Genomic DNA, 14386 nt, shown 5'->3' with positions numbered 1-14386 from the left:
TATCCCATAATTGGACGATCATATAAAGACTCAACCCATTTATTTATGATAAAGACTATAATAAACCCGGTCCACATTAATATTAATGTGGACCGAGTAAATATCACATGATTTATCACACGCTTTTTTTTTTTTGGAAGGTTTAATCACACGCTCATTCTTTCTTCTGTATTTTCCTCTTCATTTTCGATCTCCCTCCTCTTTGACAAATTATTAATTTTTTCTCCCTTCTTACCTTTTTTTTTCTCTCTCCTCCTTTGATGTTTTCTGTATTACACTTCAACAATGGTGAAGACGACAGGAGGAAATTCATCAAAATCAACAATGGCGATCAAAACTATAAGTGGAATTTCATCAAATTGGAGTAAATGAAGAGGATTACGATCATCAATTGGAGTAAACTAAATGAAAACTGAATATATCAAACCAAATGTCATTATAAGAAATAAAACGTGATTATATCAAGCTAAATGTGATTATATCAACCTAAAAGTGATTATTGGAAATAAAAAGTGATTATATTAAACTAAATGTGATCATAAAAAATTAAAAATTGATTATAATAAACTAAATGTGATTATAAAAAAATGAAAAGTGATTATATCAAAATAAATGTGATTATAAGAAATAAAAAGTGATTATATCATTTCAAACTGATTGTAGTGATACAAAACTTATTGTAATGAAACAAAACTGATTATGCCAAATCAAAACTAATTATAACAAATCTCTGCATGAGCTTGTATTATAGGTTGATTTTCCTTCTCAACCTGATTTACAATTAAGTACATCATTATTACACCTTGTTCTGCATCTTCTACAATTTCATCTTCTTGTTGAATTTCATATTCAATTGGATGATTATTTAAGTTTTCTACATTACAAATAATAACAATAATCAACAAATTTTCTATAATTAGAACGAATTTTAACAAATATATGGATGTTTACCTTCGTAATTGCTTCCGATTGCATCAAATTGAAGTTGAATAATAATTGTAATTGTACATTGTCTTCCTATATATACTGATTTAGATCTCTCGTAAATTGTAATACAGAATTTGACATGTTTTTACAGAAAAATAGTGAGAGGAGAGAGAAAAAATCCCCAAAATTGTTTGAGAAGAAAGAGAATTTTATCCTAAAATTGATAAAGAGCCGAGCGAGAGGGAAGAAGTCGAAGAAGTAAAGAAGAACAACTGATTTTTGGCTGGGGATATGTCACTGATGGAGTTATTGGGCTTCGGTCCACGTTAAGTTAACGTGGACCGGGTCCATGCAAGACGGACTATTTATTTATTATTATTAGACGGATCTATCCCTTTAATAACTGTGACGGCCCTGACGGGTCATAAGGGATCCATAGAATTGCTCTCTCAGATTAGTCAGATATCCATTGAAGCGCAGTTGGCGTTCTCCGTTGAATCTAGTTCTTGTATCCCCCATTGAAGCAACTTCTGAGGTAAGTTGTTTGTATTTGTTATCATCATATCAAATATCTCTGAAATTATGAGATCGATAATTGAATCAAATATCCCTAAAATTTGGTTGCTAATGTATTGCACAACACTTTAATGTTAGGATTTAACTATGAAATCAGAGCTCTTTTCCCTCCTGCCCTGCCTCAGGGACGGGCCTGGGTGTCATCATATGGATTTATGTGAATTATAGGGGATGAATTTATCAGCTTTTTTGATTTTGGAATTCTGTTTAACTATTTGAAAGTAAAAACATTCTGTCAAATCACCGAATTTATACGATTGGAGGCTAGTGAGTGACAAAATCTATATTTGAAACAGTGAGACATGTTAGACGATGTCGTAGAGTTTAAGGAAGAAGAAAGAATGGTGGCGAAGCTCAATGATGAACCGAGCTGGGAAGCAGAGGTAGAAGTAGAAGGGGAAGAAGAGGAGGGTTGGTCTTCAGATTCTGATATTGGGGAGGCTTTGGATTGGTTGGATTTAAAGGACATTGATGAGGGCGGTTATGAAGGCGGCTCAATTACCCTTAATGCTCGACGGCCTAATGCTCATGGAGGGGCATTGTCTAGGCCAAGTTCTTCAACACTTCAGCCTCTCTCGAATCGTACCCAGAAGTTTACTCATCACATCCGTCCTTGTCCTCTAGAGGTATATAATTATCCATGTAGTTGTATCCATAGCTTCATCTTCTTGTACCATGTTTTATTTACGCTTCTTTAGTTATTTATTTTTGAAATTGTTGGTGTACATGCGAGTTCTTTCTTGATGATATGATTATGATTTATCGAATAACCTGCCAAATGGGCTCTTTCTCAAATGCTTAGTTGTGCTCAAAATTGTGGAGGATTTGATAAGAAGAATTTATTCAAATGTTGTCTATACTTCGTAATTTCATTTTCAAAATGGCACTTAAACTCCCTATTAATTTGGGTTATCGTTAATTCTACAATTCAACTCTTTTGTTTGTGAATTTCTTTGTGTGTGTGTGTGTGTGGGGGGGGGGGGGGTGGTGGAGAATGAAAAGGGGGATTTATAATTGTGGACTTTTGTGGTCATCCTTAGTTCGTTGCTTCAGAGACGATTGAGTGTTTGATTTATGTTTTTTTGTTTTTACAGGAATGGGAGGGCAGGACAAATGTTGGCATGTCCAACTCAGTCACTACTGCAATTCGTGAGAGTGTACGGGGGATGGCTATTGGTAAAACAAAGAACACGGAGAAAGCTGACCGTGCAACTGTTGAACAGGTGGGTATATTATGGTACTACTTGTTTTTTATTTCTTGAAGTGATTTGTCCAAGTTTACCTCTTTTTGGAATTTTTTTTTAACATTTAAATATAGTCCCTTTCCTTCATATCAGGTGCTGTTTTTTTTGTGGTACCAGTGATGTAACTTCTGTTTAACATGTTATTTGGTGTTGAGGTATCACATTGGTCAACTGATAGATTTACTATCTCTGATTTAGAGCCTTGAAAAACAACCTATATGCTTCATTGATACGTTATAGCCTGCAATAAATTTGAATTAGTTTTATTGTCTGGTTTGCTGACATTTATGGTGAATACATGGAATGATAAAACAATTAATATATTGACTCATAGGATCAAGCCTCCATACGCAATTTATTGGCTATTTTTTCATGGTGTGTATGTTTTCCCAGGAGTACAGCCTCGGTATGACAGGAAATAAAAACTGGTTTATATGTTATGATGTTATGCTAGATACTTAGATAGTGCTGGTAGTCAGGTACTAGGGATTTTGTTATGAAACACATTTTATATTGTAGACAATACCAATTCTTAGAGCTTTAGGTTGTATCTTTCCAGCTGAACTGGCAGAACAGACCCTGGCCACCCTGCTTTCAGTAGTTCACTTACATTTTATATATGTGTTTACATTACAAGAATTTCTGAGGATGATCCTGTTGAATCAAATATAGCTGTTACACTAGTTGAAGGTTCGTTTTCTTCTCATTACTCAGCAAATCAGCCATCATGTTACTTTGTTTTTTTTTGTTTTTAGAATGATAAGCTCCTACTATTAATATTGTTGGGTTATACTTGCAAAAACGCTGTTGCCCTGTTTTATGTAACCGCAATCCACAAAAATAAGAACTGCTGCTCTTCATAAATATAGAAAATAATGCAAGTCTACAAACAGTCGCCCCTGCTCCAAACTGTTTTATGAGTGCATTTTCTGATTCTTGTGCTTTGCTGATCTTGTTATTCTGTATTCTTAATATCTACATTCTACAACAATATTATTGTATACCAGGCTATTGACCCTAGGACTCGGATGGTTCTCTTCAAGATGTTGAATCGTGGGGTTTTTAATGATATAAATGGATGTATATCAACTGGGAAGGAGGTAAAATATTTTTTCATAATCTTAAATGTAGGATATCATTTATATCTAGATTTAACCTTTTTTTTATGTGTAATGTAACAGTTGATTATATGATTATGCTTTTTATTTTTGCAGGCTAATGTTTACCATGCAACAAAATCTGATGGTGATGAATTAGCTGTTAAAGTTTATAAAACTTCAGTTTTGGTGTTTAAGTAAGTAAAATGATATTTTGACTTTTTTTCATTTGTGATTGATCTGACATGTGAATGCTGAGAAATGTCAGTGACTATTTATTTGGGGTTTCTAGATTCTAGAAAGATTCTTGGGCTCTTAGGTGTAGTCTGTATGTAGATGGTGATGACTTAATTGCATAATATGCATTAGGGACAATTCATGCTGAACCAACTACTTGGGCATATTCAAACAAATAAATTTTGATTGAGTATGGAGCTTTTTTTGCTTTTCATATTCCTATCAAAGTTAACTGCATAATGAGCTGATTAGAAGCAGTTTCACATCTATACTCTACTTTTTTTTTAAGAAAAAAAGTCAGCAAGTATAAGAAAAAATGGATAAAGTAAGTGAATGTAGAATGATGGATAAGTTGTGGGGTTAGAGGGATAAGATGGACAAGAAATAAAGTAAAATTATTTAGTAAAAAGCAAAACACATAAATACATAAAGAATATGGAGGGTGTATATATATTAAAGGCCTTGCTTTTCATCAAACTCTGCTTCATAAACCTGTCATTTTTATTTTTGAGTTACCAAACCTTGAATAGTTGAATTCTTAATATATTTGTATTGTTTTAATAACTGAAGCAAATTATATAACTATTGATTTTTAAGAAAGTATCAATAACTATCACAAAGAGGAAAAAAACAAAGAGGTCACAAATTTACAATCTTGAAAGAATACAAAGATACTATTCTTCTATTTGTTTGCTGATTTCAGCTCATTGCATTTTCCCCCTTTTCTAAATCAGGGATAGAGATAGATATGTACAAGGTGACTATCGTTTCAGATATGGGTATTGCAAGCACAATCCTCGGAAAATGGTCAAGACATGGGCAGAGAAAGAAATGAGAAATCTTATAAGGTACTTTGTTAATCATATTCAACTGGAGATAGTCTTCATTATGTTTGAGTGCTTAGTATGATACAATTCTGGCCAAAACATTTTGATTGATGCTGTATGGCTTGATTACAAATTCATAGCTCTTCTGGATGGTAAAAAATCTGTGTATATCTGTGGCTATGTGAATCTGTAGGTTCCGTATGCTAGTCAAAGCATTCCATCCAATTTGTTTCTATGTTATCCCCACCAAAATTTTAAGAGTTGAAAAATTGCCAATTTGCTATTTTGCTGACTGCTAAAACAGGCTTGGTCAATATTGTATAGAATTATAGATTGTTGCAACTCATAATTGTTAACACATGGGAAAATTCATGAAATAATTGAAAGCTCATTGTGTCTGATTCGTGCTAATTTTTAAAATTTGTTAACTCAATGCAGGCTGAAAGCAGCAGGATTACGCTGCCCTACACCTATTCTTTTGAGACTCCATGTTTTAGTCATGGAATTTATAGGTATTTCATTAAATTTCCCTTTTTATTTATACATAATTACATTTAATTCCAGAAATTGTCAGTTTGCTCTCCCTTGGGACTGATTGTCTTTGCTTCCAAGTATGACTTTTATGAGGCCAAAAATTGTACTCCCTTCGTCCCAGAAAGAACGACCCTTTTGGGTTGATTTCGTGGGTATTAAGAAAGTTAAATAAAAAGAAGTAAAAATATATTGGAAAGATAAATTTACATGGGGTTTGTAAAAAATTAGAGAGGGAAAGTATTAAAGTACATAAAAAACAAAATTTATGTGGGAAGCTAATTTTACACAAATATTGTTGTAAATTGGTGGGTATTTTAATGCTAATAGGTCGATCATTTTGGGACTAAAATTAGGCCAAAAGGGTTGAACTTTTGAGGACGGAGGGAGTACGTATTATTTTGTGTATTTGTCGCAATTTTGAAACATCCTGTGACTGGAACCTCCTAGGAATTGTTAAAATTTGCACACATAAACAGTAAAAAAATTCTGAAAAAATTATCTTTGTGTGCCTTAGTTGTGTCTCATCAAAATCGCCTCGCCTAGACCACATGACCCCCTAACGCCTTGCACCTCAGCGCTTAGAGGTGCACCTTTTCAAACACTGATTAGAACTAGAAAATGATGCTTTCATCTCCTTTCTCCAAACAACGCTTGAAATCTTCACTAACAAAGGGAGAGACCTCGGGCCTGTTCACATTTACTTAATTTCAGTTCAGTTCAATTCAGCTCCAATCAATTCAGTTCCAATTAGTTCAGTTCAGTTCAGCTCTTAATTTCCCTCTCTCATAAATATTCATTTCAACTCAGTTCAATTCAGTTCAGCTCCAATCAGTTCAGCTCAGCTCAGCTCCAATCAATTCAGTTCAGTTCAATTCAGCTCAGTTCAGTAAATGTGAACAGGCCCTAGTATCTGAGATGAACTTGGTTGGACTCCTCTACTGACATTAAGGCTTATGATATGTAAAAGACAACTCAACTGGAAGTCTGGAACCCAACAAGAGGCCAGTGGGTTTGGTTTGAGATTTTCAACCTTGTAATTGATTGGGTTGATAATTTGATATGGACCTTGCATGAAGATAATCTGGTTCAGCTCAGAGTAGGAATCCTTACATACTTGATACGGCGTATTCTGCTTAATTATTCCTGCTAGGTTTGTATCATGTCAACCCAAAGACCTGTGTATGGATTACCTGAATTTTAGGTATTAGTGTGATGAACTGTTGGCACCAGCCCTATAAATTTACAAATATTTTCTATTTATGGATTATGGAATTAATGAGGCATTGGCTATTTTTGTTGGGTTGTTAAGCCATTAGCTTGCTGAGTGGTCACTGCTTAAGTTCAAACATACTCGATAGGTTTTAATCAGGTGAAACTGTTTTCAATTTCTTAGCAATATTGTATTCGTCCTGAAAATGAGCTTGAAATGCGAAAAATGGAAGAGAGCCTGGATGGAATTGAAGTGATTTGGACTGCCAAAGACAAGAAATCACCCTTTCTCAGTTCCTCCTGTTGTAGCTCTTTGTTGCCTTCTCCAGTACTTTTTGCTGAAATTTTGCACAACTTACTGTCCAAGGGGAAAACTCAGATGGGTATAAACCCACTCAAGATAATTGGGTTGCTAGTTTTATGCTTCTTCTCTTGTTGAGATCTACTAGCTTTATAGTTTAGCGACTTTAAAAATTTGTTCTCTGGTTGGGAAATATCACGAATAGAAATGAGTTTAGTGTGTCAGTAATTTAGATTAAATGTAACAAACTACACTTTCTGTGTGCAAAGGTCACTGCAGGGCTGCAGGCTCAAGTGTATGCTTTCTAACCTTTGTATTTGTTGAGAAATCACAACAGTGTTAGGAAGAGGGTCAAATCTGTAATGAGTTTTCATAAAAATTTAGCATGTGGCCCAATGCCCTGGATTTGTTGAGTTTAGCTTTTTATGTGCAGGAAATATTATTTAGAAATCGTATATTTGATTTAGCTTGGCTGGTGTGTTTTTATTTTGAGTAATTTTTCGAAACAAGTATTAGAAACTTTAGCTGTCAAAGTTATTGGGGAACAAAATTTAATTTGTCTTGCAATCAATACATAGTGGAATTTAGCAAGTAACATAAGAACCATTTTTTTAAAATTACAAAATAAAAACTCACCTGTTACTATGTACTTAGTACTTGTGTGCAGTAAGCAACCAGTTGGTAAAATTCTAATACAAAGTATAAATTTTGCTGGTCCCAGGCTCAAACCCTATGATAATTGCATTTTGTCAAATTGTAGTGTATGTTTTTTGCCAAGTGTATGACAAGGGATGAATTTGATGAATGAGAGGGGTTATACATGGCATAAATGCTTTATTAGGAACACTTTTTAATACGAGTATAGATATGCAGCCAAAATTAATGCAGGATTATACATTTTTGTATATGGGAAGTGAAGGCATATCTTTGTATTTGCACTCCAAAAGTTGTACATATATTCTGATCCATAATGCTTACAATGCCTTTGAACCATTTGCTTTTCAGGCAAGGCAGGTTGGGCAGCACCTCGACTCAAAGACGCATCTTTATCTCTTGACAAGTTGCGAGAAAGTTATGTGGAGGTAAAGCTTGACTCTCTCTTATCTACCCCCTCTCCCTCCCTCCCTTCCTCCCTCCCTCCACGAAATGAACCAAAAGCTGATAATGATCTTTCTAATCCTGTAGTAGTGTACTGTATCATTTTTGCTTTCTGTTACTGGTCATAAAGGATATATAGCTATGATTATTAAAAATTACAAATGTTCCTTGCTCAATTATTTTTTCTAGTACAGCATTGACCACTTCATTTATGGGTTCTGTTATATTAATCAATAATTTATTATCTTTTATATTGACATTGAATGTATGACACTTTACTTTTAATGTGCCTGTTCTGTTTCAAGATTATTACAGCAATGCGGACACTGTATCAGAAGTGTAAACTGGTACATGGGGATCTCAGCGAGTATAATATACTATATTATGAGGTGCGCTTAAATCATGCTTAACTTTGAATGTCTACACCTCTGTGAAACAAAATTATATCAAATGTACATGGATTGCAGGGTCACTTGTATATTATTGATGTCTCGCAATCTGTTGACCTTGATCATCCTCATGCACTTGATTTCTTACGTGAAGATTGTCTTCATGTTTCTGTAAGTAATATAGCTGTGATTCCTTTTTGTAAAACTTGTAGTTTTTACCCCCTTTTTTTCACTCTTAAGTAAAACTTTTTGTTGAAATGCAGGATTTCTTTAGGAAAAATGGTGTGGCTGTGATGAATATCCGAGAACTTTTTGATTTCATTGTGGATCCAACCATTGCCGATGAAGCAGTTGATACTTATTTGGAAGAGGTATACAAAGCGTCTGTTGCCACTGTCATTGTTTTAATATCTATATCCTAATGCATTTTAACTTTTGTTGGTAAACAAACTAAATAAATGTCGCAATATTTCTCAGGCACAACAAAAGATTTTAGCTAGAGGGGATGTGATGTCTGCTGAGGAGCAAATTGCAGACTCTGTATTTGTTCAGGTAACCTTATTTGTTAATGATCATCATATGACGTTCGTTTACCCACAATCTATCCCATAATGCAGGCACATGCTTTTTGCATGCATTTCCTTGGTGTTTGAAATGGAAGATCACTTTCTCTCTGTTATTCTCATCATATTATGTTCTGTTTTATTTGCAGTCATTCATCCCAAAAACATTAGAACAAGTCAAAGATGCTGAGGAAGATGCATTTCGATTAACTAGCGGGAAGGATACAGGTGATATGTACTACAAAACCATCACTGGACTCAAGTCGGCACTTAGTACAACTGCACAGAAAGACCAAAAGAATGAGAATCAAGTAGCAGCTACCCATTCTGATGTGAGTGTCAGCGAATCAGATTCTGAAGATGAAAGCGAAGATGAGGGTGGAAGTTCTGGTGAATTGGAAGGGAAGGAAAGCAAGCTGTCCCCAGAAGATATAAAAGCTTCCAGGAAGGAGAACAAGAAGAAAGTTAAAGAGGAGAAGAGAGAAGCTAGGAAGAACAAAACCCCAAAAGCTGTTAAGAAGAGAAAAAAGAAGCTTTCCAAATCTCACAAAACAAGGTAGTTACATTCTAGATACATGAACATAGAGCAAGTTTTGTAGAATTAGTCGCTCTGAAGGAAAAAGAACTAAACCTGAGATGGAATATACCAGTTACTATTATTATTAATTTTCAATTTTGGTTAACATATTTGAGCTGAAATTTGTGTTTGCTTATTGTATGATTCTGCTGCTATTACGTGATTAAGTATTTCGTATTTGATTGGCAAAACTTGCTAGGTTTGAATGTTAATTGAATTTGGGCGAACTTGTAACTTTGAATTAAGGAGTACATCAAAATCTAACATTTCGTAGTGTAGAGCTCTTTAAAAATTTCATAATAGGGTGAACAACTGAACATAATTGATGGCATCAGATAAATAAAAAGATCAAACATGTTTGAAGGAAAACTAAGAGGAAACCTAGATATCAAATTAAGGGGGTTGGGGGGGGGGGGGGAATAGAATTCCAAAGGTGTAGATGTGCAGCTTTAGAGTTTAGAGTTTAAGTAATCACAAGCCTAATTAAAAAGCAAAAGAGAGTCCTTTCTTTTTTTTTTTTTTGTTGTTTTTTTTTTGACAGTCGATAAAAAAGGGATTAGACCCCATTAAGCTTACAGGTATGCTTATAGTTATTAAAACTAGAGCAATGTAAATTTGGAAGCAGATTTTTAAATCTGTGAATTTTGTCACGAAAATGAAAGGCTCCTACAGAGTCTCCCTGTAACCATTTGGCAAGATTGCTGCTTGGAGCATTTGTCTCTATATGCCACAGTTGCTGTCTCAGGGCTGTAGTAACTCCACCTAACACAGCATCCATCATACTGCTTGAAAAGCCTTGCTGCACGTGCCCCTCAACATTGATATTGCCCTCACCAGGACTTGTGAGCTTCCAGGTCCATTGTGTCCTGCTCCTGTACTTAAAATGCTGAATATCAAGGGTAGCAGTGACACACTCACTACTCCCTTCAATTAGAATTATTCTGTCCTCTAGCTGATGTGACTTCATGCTATTAATCACTGCCTCAAAACCTGGTGAAAAGTCATCTTCTGCACTTGCAATAACATCTCCCACATCCCTGCTGCTGCTGTTCCTATGTGATCTTGTCTTATGTTCCATGAGTTTACCCGTTGCCCAAGCGTTTTGTTTGTTACCCTTGAAGACCAAGTTGCTCCTCGCACCCCAGATGCTTTCTAATCTAGCAAGGAAAATGGAGTAACTCTCCTCCAACCCCCTTGCCTTGTCACACAAAATTCTTTGCCAATTGTGGATCCAAGTGGCTATAGGAATGTTGATCTGGTAAGCTACATTGATGACCAAACTGCAGCCCTTCCAAACATGACTAGCAAAAGTACAGTCCCGAAATAGATGTTCCAGGGTTTCCAGATGGCCTCGCTCATTCTCATTTCCCATATAGCATAGAACACAGTGGTGAGAAGTGCATAGTGCTCTCTTTTTCCTCTCACTACCCACCGGTAAGGCACCTTGGAGAATCTTCCAAAGTAAAATTTTCTGCCTCGGACTTCCTGGAAATTTCCAGAAATTCTTCCAGTTGATGCTATTAGTAATACCCTGATGGTTCTGAGTTCCATTCGCCCTTTGCATCTTAGCAAAAAGAATTTTATAACACTCTTCAGAGATTAATTGCCATTCCTATCCCCCCCCCCCCCCCCCCCAGATTATAAGGTCCTCGAAACCAGCCTCCATAGGGGTGATAGTCATGATTTTGTCAACTGTATCTCCATCAAAAATCATGTTACATGCTTCCATATTCCAGCAACCACTATTAGTAAGCAAAGAAGCCACATTAGCATTATTGGGGACATGATAACCATTCCATCCCAGCACCTTCCCATGACTCCAGGGGTGGTGAATTTTAGCAGTGCACCCATCCCCTATGGACCATGAGCAGCCCTTCTTCAGCACCTGTAGACCCCATTCAATACCTTTCCATCCCCAACAGCCTGTGGTGTTGCCAAGCCAGCTACTTCCAAAAAGAGTCATCTTCTCAATACCATATCACTAGTGGAAAAAAGGCCATCCGTAACGGGCAAAAAGGGCCCATCCGTAACGGGCAGCGTACGTTACGTATGCGGCCGTTACGGATGGCCATTATTATTCGTAACGGGCACCGTCCGTTACGAATAACTACTTATTCGTAACGGGCGTTTAAAGTGCCCGTTACGAATAATGGGTTATTCGTAACGGGCGTTTCAGGTGCCCGTTACGATTAACCCGTTATTCGTAACGGGCTTTTATTTTTCCCGTTACGAATAACGGGTTATTCGTAACGGGCTTTTAATTTGCCCGTTACGAATAACGGGTTATTCGTAACGGGCATTACATCTGCCCGTTACGAATAGTGTTTGATGCAACTTAAAAAAAATCCAGCACGTGCTAGCACATGCTGGATCATTTTATCAAATAATGAGATAATTTCTTTTTTTTTTACACAAGTATAATACACAGATTATTTATTTATTACACAAGTATAAAACACAAATAATTTTTTTATTACACAAGTATAATACACATTTAATATACTATAAGCAAAAATATATTCATTATCACTGCAAAATACATCAACTTGCTCATATAATAAGACTAAGACTAATAAAAGAGCAAAAACAAATCATAATTATAATAAAAACAAGTTTTATCCCGACATTTGTGGTATGAGACGTTGAGTCTTAAGCTCCCTTGTGTAGATATTATATGCTCCACCTACATTCAATAATTTCAACAAACCAAAATTAACATAATTGAAAAAAAAATAATATCAAAATCCACAAGATCATTGAATCATAAAAAAATAAACTTAATTTGTATTCGACTTAATATCAAACTTCACTTAATATCATAGAATTGTCATAAAATAACAAAATGAAAGTCAAAATCAGATATATACAGTCAATACATATAAGAAATTTATGAATAAATTGGAAACAATGTCAAATGTAAAGATCTTCAATTTAATCAAGCAAAAGGGGTACCGCACACATAAGGAGAAAAGTACCATTTTTATTTCCAAGCATTTAAATCACTATACAAATAAGAAAAAAAAAAATGTTAAACTCAAAATCTAGAATTACAGATAAATAGAGCTCCTACATTTGATTACTTTTTTTAATTGAATTAATGTATGAAATAAAAATCCTAATCAAATAACCCCACAAAAATTATACTAAACCAAAAATGAATTAATCTTTGACACATTCCACCAAAAAAAAAAAAAAAAAAAAAATAAACACATAATTTCGATTCAATTAATTTATACAACAAAATATCCAGCAAAATTAACACAAACCCATCAATCATCCAAATCAAGTCACACAAATTAGATCAAACAAACCCAGCGAGATTAGGGAGAAGCAGCGAAGGAGGGCGGCGGAAGGCGGTGGAAGGGCGGATAGAAGGAGATCCGGCGCAACTTCCATCAATAAACCCTTGAATTTCCAGTTCATATGAAAATTTATCGAAAAAATTGCCCTTTATACATGAAAACTACACTATTCATATAAAAATTGACCACTAACAACATCAAATTCAAGCAAAATCTTCGCTTACTATCACATTTTGTAAATAATTAAACATCAAGCAAAATATGGAGAATCTAATAAATAAATTCGCATAATATTTTGCAAAATTCATACTGAAATTATACCTTGACGCAATTCTTACGATCAATTTGCGGCCTCTTAAATTGCTTCACCCGCTTCTCCACTGTCTTCTTGTCGAGTTTAGGAACCGCCATTGATGATTTCTACAAATATATATAAAACAAATTCGAATTAATTACAAAATTCAGAAGAAATTTTTTCAAAATTAATTCTTAGGAAATGAAGTGAATTGATGAAAATGATGAAGAAAGAGAGAATGAGACTTCAATGAAGAAAAACTGTTAGAAATTGAGCCAGTGGACGGTGGTATACTGTATCAAACAACATTTAACCATTTTTTCCTCTTGTCGTTCCATCTCGCTGTTTTTCTCCAATGGAAGGGAAAGATTGATGGAGGAGAGGAGAGAGGGCCTGAGTTTGAAATGAAAGAAAGAGGTGAATGACGGGGAGGAGAGGAGAGAGAGGGAGTGAGGGACTGATGAGAGAGAAAGAGGTGAATGACGGCTATTAGGTTAAACCCTAAAAAGCCAAGTATTGGGCTCTCTCATCAGTTGGGCCAAGTTTGGGCATTTGTATCGGACACAATACGCCTGTTACGTGTAATATAGTATTCGTAACGGGCAAAATAGTGTCCGTTACGAATACTTATTTATTTGTAACGGGCACTAATTTGTCCGTTACAAATACATAAGTATTCGTAACGGACACTATTTTGCCCGTTACGAGTATCTTAATTGTAACGGGCAAAGCTTTGCCCGTTACAAATAGCTTGTTACGAATGAGATTTTTTCCACTAGTGTATTTAGCACGAAAAACTTTGCTAATAAGGGACTCAGTGTTCATGATTATGCGCCATCCTTGCTTTGCCAGTAAAGCTTGATTAAAGAACCTTGCATCGAGGATACCTTGGCCCCCATTCTCCTTTGCAGCTGTGAGATGCTTCCAATTCCTCCAATACACCCCTTTACAATCCTTATTACCAAGCCACCAGAATTTTGCAATTATACTATTGATTCTTTTGAGTATTCCCATAGGACATTTAAAGACAGAGAGGAAATAGGTCCCTAAACTAGATAGTACAGATTTGATGAGAGTAAGCCTTCCAGCATGAGAAAGGAACAGGAAGTTCCAAGCATTCAATCTTTCTTTTACTCTGTCTTTCATGAACCCAAAAATTTCTTTTTTTGTGGTGCCAAAATCGGCTGGGATACCCAAATAGACACCAAAC

The 14386-nt window shown here is 35.4% G+C and overlaps 1 protein-coding gene and 1 long non-coding RNA gene across 2 annotated transcripts; one reads left to right on the top strand and one right to left on the bottom strand.

Moving 5' to 3' along the window:
- Positions 1 to 1339: 1339 nt before the first annotated feature.
- LOC145563590 (uncharacterized) lies at positions 1340 to 9701 on the top strand. The gene is made up of 13 exons (XM_081624039.1): positions 1340 to 1462; positions 1800 to 2129; positions 2598 to 2726; positions 3755 to 3847; positions 3962 to 4041; positions 4816 to 4929; positions 5347 to 5420; positions 7958 to 8034; positions 8356 to 8439; positions 8518 to 8610; positions 8703 to 8810; positions 8917 to 8991; positions 9152 to 9701. The coding sequence occupies exons 2-13, from the start codon at positions 1806 to 1808 to the stop codon at positions 9560 to 9562; spliced, it is 1662 nt and encodes a 553-aa protein (XP_081480165.1). The 5' UTR covers positions 1340 to 1462; positions 1800 to 1805; the 3' UTR covers positions 9563 to 9701.
- Positions 9702 to 11997: 2296 nt separating this feature from the next.
- Positions 11998 to 13682, bottom strand: LOC145563589 (uncharacterized). The gene is made up of 3 exons (XR_014094561.1): positions 13422 to 13682; positions 13203 to 13301; positions 11998 to 12262 (listed from the first exon to the last, which is right to left on the bottom strand). It is a non-coding gene; the product is annotated as an uncharacterized LOC145563589 (long non-coding RNA).
- Between the last annotated feature and the right edge of the window lie 704 nt (positions 13683 to 14386).

Source organism: Chenopodium album, chromosome 10 (assembly GCF_948465745.1).
Source record: "Chenopodium album chromosome 10, dcCheAlbu1.1, whole genome shotgun sequence".
Lineage (NCBI taxonomy): Eukaryota > Viridiplantae > Streptophyta > Magnoliopsida > Caryophyllales > Amaranthaceae > Chenopodium > Chenopodium album.
Note: the sequence above shows the minus strand (reverse complement) of the source record. Positions and strands in the feature narration are given on the sequence as shown.